At 48.7% G+C, this 9145-nt stretch overlaps 2 protein-coding genes across 4 annotated transcripts in view; one reads left to right on the top strand and one right to left on the bottom strand.

The window, feature by feature from the left end:
* Positions 1–6031, bottom strand: part of GAN (gigaxonin) — a 63126-nt gene extending 57095 nt beyond the window's left edge. Inside the window, exons 1-2 of one of the 3 annotated variants that reach the window (XM_041770050.1) lie at positions 5086–5140; positions 4020–4147 (exon numbers count right to left, since the gene is read on the bottom strand). In XM_041770050.1, the coding sequence (XP_041625984.1) occupies positions 4020–4051 (32 nt within the window). In that variant the 5' untranslated portion in view covers positions 4052–4147; positions 5086–5140. Of the gene's footprint in view, positions 1–4019; positions 4148–5085; positions 5141–5622 lie in introns of those variants that run through there. The other 2 variants (XM_041770049.1, XM_041770051.1) reach the window with 2 other exon arrangements.
* On the top strand, positions 1306–2033 carry LOC121499838 (40S ribosomal protein S21-like). Its single transcript, XM_041771031.1, has 2 exons — positions 1306–1413; positions 1654–2033. The coding sequence occupies exons 1-2, from the start codon at positions 1306–1308 to the stop codon at positions 1954–1956; spliced, it is 411 nt and encodes a 136-aa protein (XP_041626965.1). The 3' UTR covers positions 1957–2033.
* Positions 6032–9145: the final 3114 nt, after the last annotated feature.

Raw genomic sequence — 9145 nt, forward strand, 5'->3', positions numbered from 1 at the left:
AACCTCTCCAGACTTAGAGCATTCACTGCTACTAGCAGGAGGAACCACTGTTTCAGATAAATAAACAAATACCTTTAGGCTGAAATGAGTAATCTATGTTAAATGTGGAGCTCCAACTCGCAAGTGTTTAGTTTCCTTAGAAGCCAAAGAAAATACTGCTTTGGTCTTCTGAAACAGAACATACTTTAGTATCAGTTCTGAAAAACTCACAGGGTTGAATCAAACACAAATGCCAACACTAAAAAGGGAAGGAGAGGGCAGCCCCGGGTGGCTCAGCAGTTTAGCACTGCCTTCAGCCCAAGGCCTGATCCTGGAGACCTAGGATCAAGTCCCACGTCGGGCTCCCTGAGTAGAGCCTACTTCTCCCTCTGCCTGTGTCTCTACCTCTCTTTCTCTGTGTGTCTCTCATGAATAAATAAATAAAATCTTTAAAAAAAAAAAAAAAAAGGGAAGGAGAAGTGGGAGAAACACAAAGAGGAGAAGAAGAAAAAAATCATTTTGTGTGATGTGACTGCAAGCCCTTCAGGACAGATGTTATTTTGTGAAGTAGTTGTTTGGGATGCCTTACAGCGGCTAGACACAAACAAGGCCCAGATCCATTACAAGATATTCAGGCCCAACTTATTTCCCATCACCATGAAGAACAGCAAGAGGCAGGTGTCACCATTTGAATTGAAGAACACTCAAGATTCAGTTAAGAGTCTCAGAACAGAAGCTTCTTATAGCTGAACCCTTGGGCACTAACTAAGCAACTTAACAGGCTACAGTCACCATTCAAAATCCCATGACAGTTAGGAGCAGCTGCATGCAAGGGACCTCAAACTCAAAGCGTAAGTCTCAGAAAAGGGACTTGGGTACTAGCAGTGTGCTCTGCACACAGTAGACAACTAATGGACCTTAGGGCCTATCAAGCACAGGACAGGTTTCGGGTGCCCAAAGAAAGGATGATGACAATTTCTATGCTGTTCTGAAACTTGGACTTCCTACAGAGATCATATTAGTCTCCATAAGTAGTTCATCAGCATCATCTATGAGTCAAAGTTTAGATTTAAATGGCAAAACAGACTCATCGATAATTAGGCCTTGGAATACATCCAGATTAACAACATAAAGTAAATGCTTGTTACAGAACAGCTCTACGAGGCTGGGTTTATATAGAATACCCAACCAAATTCTGTATGACAGGGCAAAGGAAATGCTTTAATGTCAATGCACAACACAACTTTAAATGATACAATAAAGCTGTAAGAACAGAAACAGACCCCCTCTCCACAACATATACACACACAGCAAAACAAAAATACCATGGAGCTGCACAATTCAGACTTAAAGGGGATCTGCCATTCATGGGGCCTGGCCAACCTCACTTTGCAGATGAGGAAACCAAATCCCAGAAATGCAGTCCAAAACAATGTAGGCTGGATTCTGGGCCCAACGTCTCTACTCCACCCTTGCAAGACCAGCTTTGTCCGAAAAAAATAAGGAAGGGGGACAAACTGCCATTCTTACTGTCCGCTGATTCAAGGGATCTAAAAATCTTGAGACTTTTTCTTCCCTTTACTCTCCTGGACTTTAGCTCCAGGAAATGCTAAATAAATTAATGTTCCAATAGATCCTCTAGGAAAAAAAAAATGAAATTCTCAAAATGAATAGAGGCTTTTCTGGGTCCATGTTTGTGGAGGTGACAGTAGGCACATCCTCGACGTGCAGGAGGATGCAGGCAAGTTTGTGTACCTGTCCATGCTGTGGAAATGTTCCGCCAGCAACTACTTTGTCAGCTATAAGGACCACACATCCATGCAAGTAAATGTAGTTGAGGCTGACAAGGTGACAGGCAAGCTCAACAGCCAGTTTAAAACCAATGCTATCTGGGAGGGCATTCACAGGTTGGGTGAATCAGAGGACTTCATCCTCCAACTGGCCAAGGCTGATGGCATCGTTTCAAAAAACTTCTGACTGGAGAGGATCATGGATGTGGAATATATGTCATAAATAAATAGCACCTCTCTCCCCAAAAGAGAGTGAATAAAAGACAGGAACCTGCACATGGCCCCGCAGATTCATACAGCAGTTCTCTGCAAATCCTTTTCACATATCTTATTCCCAAAGAACCACAGCTCACAAAAGAGTCTGAACTCTGTATCAGATCAATGGGATTGTGCCAGAATCAGAAGAGCCTCAGACATGAAGCAAAGCAAACTTTGCAATATTCAAGAGAAAGGGAAATTTCCTATAAGCCTCAGGGAATCTTTCCCAGAAGGTCTCAGGGTTGCTGAGAAAGGAAAGATTCTGTGGGTCATTATATCAACAAATTCAATTTTGCCACCCTTAGAGGTCATCGGCTACATTTAGATTTAGTTTACCCAACAAACCAAAGGAAAACATCATTCAGAGATCAGAATGAGGAAAAGCTGGGTAGAGGGAGTACTGTGAAAGCAGCATCCCACTTACTGAGCTTAATGATGGACAAGGCAAGGTCCTGCCTTTCAGTATCATCTGTATCCTGACGCTGCATGACACGTACTCTACACAAATTTTCTGTTTCTTCCCTTTTATACTGAAAGTCTTTCTAGTGTATGATAGCTAAGACTATGAGGCGGAAAAATAAATCCTAAACCAAAGATAAAGCACAGGAAAAGATCAAACCAATAAGTTAGGTTAAAAAGCTTTTCTATATTAAGTAGAAAGTATACCAAGCTAACTGCTTTAATTCCTACTCTGACAAAGCTGAATTGGTTCCCTTTGTTGAGCATTGAGAAGCAATATATAACAGTTTCTAAATCATACAACTTTATGCTTCTTAGGATAGTTACTTAAACTAGATTACCTAACGACATTAAATAAACAAAACTCAAATGTTTATAAAATTTCAGAGACTACCAAACTTTGGAACACCCAATCCAGATAGATTAATGACACCACAGACCTAAATGCTTAAGCTTCAAAAGGGAAAGAAATATCAAGTGCTAGAACATGCAAATTCATTTTCTTTCAACATAATTCTTTAGAGTTCCTTTCAAACAAAACAGATACAGATAAAAGCCCAAAATCATAGGTGTCAAATATTATTAAACAGTTTATTTCTCGGTAGTAATACAGATCAGTCAAATTACTTTGAAGTAGTCTTGAGATTGACCATTTTAAAAGATAACCAAGACATCAAGAACATTTTACCACGTCTACAAATAAACCTAAAATGATTAATCGGTCACTGGCAAAAAAACCTATACTGGCTGATTCATGTTTATCTATAAAAGGTCAAAAATATCCACCCTACCTACAAAACAAGATGGTTGAAAGTGAAAATGAAAATGAGACAGTATATAAAAGCACTTGATAAGCATTTAAATTACAACATTGTGAATCGACTGACAGTAGAGTTTACACAAAAAATAGTTAAGTATGAGTTAAGGTTGTAACTTGGTATGGCTACAGTAGAAGATGAGGCATCAGTAACTTGGAGTCTGATCTGAGTTCATCCACTAAGTACTACTAACTTCATCATAATACAGATCACTAAGGCCCACTGAGCCCCATTTCCCTATTTGAGAAGTAACAGGATCAGACCAGAGAAGATCTAAAGTCCCTTCCAGCTTAGCCACTTTGACTGGTAACATTTCACGCCTTAGTTACTGCTATTATAAGTAAGTAACATTTGACATTACTAAATATTCTCATGATTTGCCACCTGTCACAAGAGGATACCACACCTTTCCTAATACAGCATATACAGCAGGGAATACCACCACTAACTTTGGAGACCCATGTGCTCACCTGGAGGAGTTCAAAGCACTATTACATATTCCTGCGAAGGTCAAAGATTAAATGAGATGAAGACACATTGTCTCTCTCATTTATCAGACGAGTGAGCTGAAGTCAAGAGTAAGTCATCTGCCAACAGCTCACAGCTATAAAAGCAAAAAAGCTGGAAGGAGAAAACAGGCCTAGGGCTCTTCTCAATTAGGGATAACTGAGCATCTGAAATGAAATATAACAGAGCCAATCGTCTAATGTCCAACCTGCTGGAGAAGAAGGGCAGGCAATCACGCATTCAACACATCCGCTGAACCACGAGGCACCGTTCTTTCTGGCTGCCAGGGATACAGTAATGGACAAAAGAAAAATTCCTGGCCTCACAGAGCTTACACTGTGGTTGGGGAAGATGGACAAAGCCAATGAGTAAAATACAGAGCACACTATAGTGATAAGAGGTTATGGGGAAAATTGAAGCGTGGAAAGGGGATAGAAAGCATGGGCTTGGTGATTTGTAATGTTCTTTTGAGCCTGCTGGATGCCTCTTACAGGACTACAACAATAACGTGTCCAAAGTGTTTCCCCAAACAGAGAATATTATGGATACAGGGAAGACTCCGACCTGCTGATTCCGATTTGACATGGATTGCTCAAACCTCTGAACTGCCAGCTAGGAGCGGGCTATCCTACTGGCAATCCAAATTCCATACTAAGACTCTCTCCGCTCCCCCTTTAACTCCACAAGGAGTGCAAGCGGATTTGCAGGAGGCAGTCAGGAGAAGTTCCAAGGGCGCCTGCACGGCTTCTGACTTAGCACAGATAATGCAAAACTGCAAATGGGAGTTTGGGCGCTGTGCTGGGCCGGGACACAGCACTAAAAACACAGTGCCCATCATTTTGCTTTTTCTGATCTGTCGATTCCACTGACAGTCTCTACTATTAGTCTATATTTAACCAGCTTACTGGACAGTTTCTCCAGCTTTTGGCTTTTTTTTTTTTTTTCCTTTCTTTTATTAAAAGAGCAACCCAGTTTGCAAGAAAGTTGCTGTAAGAGAATAATAGCTTCCCTGCAAGATCTGATAGGCTCGGTTAGGCAGGATCTTACCAACCTCAATTAACCCGGTTAAGCGGGGCGAGCATATCAGGTTAAGCTTTGTTTTACTTGAGTTTTAAAATGCCCTCTGAGCCTCTAGAATCTCAGGATCCTCGCCTGCAACCGCATCCTGAGAACGACAGTAAGTGCTCTAAAATTAGCTACGGCTTACTCCAACGTGTCTCTAACGCACAGCCCTGTTCTAAGCGGAGCTTCCACCGCAAGTGAGGAGAAGGCACCTCCGGCGAGAACGTGGGCCTCGGGTCGGCCCGCCGCTCCGGGGAGAGGGTCCCACGGGGCTTCCCCGCGCCCCGGGCCGGCGAGGAAGCGCTTGTTTGGCTCCCCAGCGGGAGGGGCGCGCCCGGCCCACGACGCGAGGCGGAGGCGAGCGGCCGGCAAACTTCAGCCGCGCTCGAGGGCCAGGCCCGGGCGAGGCTCCGCCCTGCCCGCCCGCGGGTGCGGGTGCGGGTGCGGGTGCGGGTCCCGGGCCGGCCGAGGACGGCGTCCGGGGGCCCCGGGCAGCTCGGAGGCCCGGGCGGGCGGCGGGCGGCGCAGCAGGGAGCGCGGGAGGGCTGCGGCCCGGGCTCCGGGGGCGCTCCGGCGGGCACAGGCCCGGCCCGAGGGTGACCGCAGCTCAGGGGCGGCCCCGGGGCCCCGGAGGGACGCGGCGCCCGGCGGGCGGCGGGCGGCGGGGAGGGGAGGGGAGGGGAGGGGAGAGGAGGGGAGGGGAGGGGCCGGGGCGGCCGGGGGCTCCGGGCGGCGCGGCCCCTCCTCACCTGATGTACGGGCTGGCCGCCGCCAGGATGTTCTTCTGCACCGGGATCTCCTCCCCGTCGAGGACCAGGTGCGCGTCGCAGAAGCGGGACTCCTCGCGGAACGAGCTGAGGGCTCGCAGCAGACGCGCGGCGTGCTGAGGGTCGGACACGGCGCTGCCCTCGGCCATCGCGGCGCCGGGTCGTCGGCGGACTGGTCCCGCTGCCCCCGCTGCCCCCGCCGCCCCGCCGGACCCCTCGAGCTGCCCGCGGCCGGCGCGCTCCCCGCCTGCCCAGCCCGCGCGCGCGCGCCCGTCCGGCCCGGCTCTCAGCGCTCGGAGACCAAGCGGGAGCCCCCGGAACGCGCCTGCGCCATCCGCGGCGCAAGGGGCCGGCGCCTTTAAGGAGTCGCGGCGTTGCGTCATTTCTCCGCGACGCCCCCGCGCCGTCGGTGCCGCCCTCTCGCCGGGGGTCGCCGGAGGCGGCCAATCAGAAGCCTCGCTCTTTCTGGGGACGCGCGGGGGGCGCAGCCGAGGGGCGGGCGGCGTCCCGGAGCGCTCGCTGCTGAGGCGTGGGGCGTGCTGGCTCCCGGGTCAGTGCGGCTGGGCCCGCGGCCTCTGGCGCCGGGAGTCTGCGTCCGAGCCTCGGCTCTTCCGCTGCGTGGCCATGGTAAGGTGCCCATCCCCAGTTTCTCCATCTGCAAAGTGCAGCGGCTGACTTCGTGTGAGCTCACGCGTGTGAGCGGCGGCGCGGCCCTGATGAGAGGCGCAGAGACCCGAGAAAGCGGGCCCTCAAGTAGAGCGCTTGGCCGCAGGCTGGGAGGAGAGGCGGCGGGCGGAGCCGGAGAGGTAACCCACAGGCCCGTGTTTTGCGGAGCCTCCTGGTCCGCGGTGACGGGGGTTGGCCTTGTCCCCGCAGGGGCTGGGAACTCTGAAAGGGCTTTCAGCAGCGTGTTTTGTGAAGATCACCCAGTGGAGGCGAGAGGAGGAGGAGGATGGTGCTAAAGGAGAAGGATGCCTACGTAGTGCAAGACTTGAGGGCGCCGGCGTCCTAAATTCAGGGATGCTGTGGACGTGGATATTAGTGGGTGGCTTTACTTATTTAGGTTTTAAAAGATTTTATTAATGAGAGACAGAGAAAGGGAGGCAGAGGCACAAGCAGAGGGAGAAGCAGGCTCCCAGCGGGGAGCCGGATGCGGGACTCGATCCCAGGACCCTGGGGTCACGCTCACCACTGAGCCACCCACGTGGCTTTAAAACAAAACAAAACAAAACAACTCTGAGGGAGCCCAGGACAGTGTCCTGGTTGAGTAAGTGCTGGGATGGATGTTGGTACCTTCCAGACGGATAGGAAATGGCAGCCGTGTGGAGGGTGCCAGCTGCTCAGATGCGACTAAGATCAGAGTTGTGACAGGAAGCAGCGCTGGCCTGAGGTTTCCCTGGAGGTTGAGGGCACACGGAAATGTGGGACGTGACCACCATCCTGGACAAACACTAGGTTGTTTGTACAACCTGATTGCACAAACATCAGTTGGTTTGTACAACTAATAAGCTCTTAAAGAATTGGCAATTCTTCTGAAGATTTAGCAATCAGAACCCAGGACCCAAGGAATGGTCAGCCTTTCAGAGAAGGTAGGAGGGGGTTTTCACTGGATCAGTTCAGTCTTTTCCTTCAGCCAACCAGAAAAGTCCAATAGCGAAGGCTTTGGAGTCACTGCGGGAGTAAGAGTATATGCCTATGGCAGAGTCACCTGCAGAAGAATAGATGCGGGAAAGGAAGTTAGTAGTGGAAGCTCTAGGCTTTCCCAGTTCCTTCTTCAAACTCCGCTCAGCATTTATGGGTGAAACAATAAAGATGTCTAGGATTGGCTTCAAAACAAAATGAAGGGATGGAGGGAAGCAGGGGAGGGTATGGATGAATCAGAAGTGCTGATGAGTTACTAATTGCCAAAGCGGGTTGTGGGTTCATGGAGTTTCATTGCACTAGCCTCTGTATTTTTGTGTATGTTGTAAAATGTCACAATAAAAGCAAAAAAGAAACAAAAACAAGATAAGCGGCTCGAACTTATCTTCTCCATGCTACCTGCCTAGTACCCTGGGGGTACTAGGTACACATGTCTCTCCAAGTTGTTGCTGTACTTTGAACATTGCTCTGACGGGTAACTCATTATAAATGGGTTTATGTATCCATGTCCGCGGCTAGCTTGTATATTTTAGTGGCTCAGTTTCCAGGTGCAAAGCACAGTGCCGGGCCTTAGAAGTGCTCACTGAACGTTGGATGGATGAAGAAGGACCAACAAAATTGTGAATACCGGGCACTTAATAAATGTTTTCTGAATTTTATCGTCTGTTTTTAGTTTTTGTCTTCATTCCCAACTCGCTTGTTGGGGTCAAAAATGACGTACATGACAAAGAAATACTACTCTATATACAATATAGATATTTGGTAAATACTTATTAATTGCATGGAATGCTGGTCGACTCTTCAGCTATCAGTAGGTTCCAAAACAAAACAAAGTTCAAATAACAGAATCACCCTCAGGTGACCAGTTTCCCCGGAATGCGAGTGTTGCCTCAGTTGAAATTACCAGAGGTGACTGGGGATTAGTCAGGTAGGCTCTTCCTGGTAGAGGTGAACCTTCTCTGGCATTTTGACAGAAGGAAGGAAGGGGCAGGCTCTGCCCCACAGATCCTTCCTCCCATGCTCGGGTCCTCTTCTTTCCTTCCCTACAGCACCAGGATGAGTTTTCTTGGGGCACCTGAGCTGACCTCAACACTTTATTGCAAACCTAGCATCCTTTTGTCAACTCCCCTTTCAGGAAACCAAGATGATTTTCTGATTATCAGGGGATACCCAGGCAGAGAGCTGTAGACAGACCTGCACTGATCAGCAAAAAGGTAGTTGCTGGCTCTGAGGGTCACCTGTGCACCAGGCGGCTCATCAGCAGACCTTATATATGCTTTCAAACAGCCCCACTATTTGCAATATTTCCCAGTTGTCCACTCTCCTGAGTAACTCATCTTTCAAAACCAAGCTCAAACATGACCTTTAGGGAATCTGGGCAGCCTCTCAGGGGAGAGTCCCTGGGCTATGTCATGTTTCTGCTCTCCATGCTGCCCTTACTGCACTGTAATTAGCCGGTTCCTAAGCTAGTTTGCAAGAGCTTTTCCAAGGTAGGAGCTGTGTTGTGTTCACTCAGTGTTCCAAGGAACTTGCACAGTGCCTGGTACTTAATAGATGCCGCTTGAGTGCTTTTGCATAATTAGAGGTAGCAAGTTGGGTAAATGAGCACAGTAGGCAGGATGTAACAGTGGGGTTGGGGGATGATGGAGCTGAGGAACACTCTCTAGAGCAGGAGGCTGCCCCTTAGCTCTCGCTGATTGCTCCATGGGATAATGGGTAGTGGTGCCGCCAAATCCAGTGATTTTTCAAGAGATCTGTAAAATTCATGTCCACATGTCAAATGTCTCAGTTTTTAACATTAGCCACTCCTTCCATTTGGGAGAAAAAGATGCATCATGGGTGTGCAGCCAGGATCTGGATTTAA

The sequence above is a fragment of the Vulpes lagopus genome, chromosome 10 (genome assembly GCF_018345385.1).
Source record: "Vulpes lagopus strain Blue_001 chromosome 10, ASM1834538v1, whole genome shotgun sequence".
Lineage (NCBI taxonomy): Eukaryota > Metazoa > Chordata > Mammalia > Carnivora > Canidae > Vulpes > Vulpes lagopus.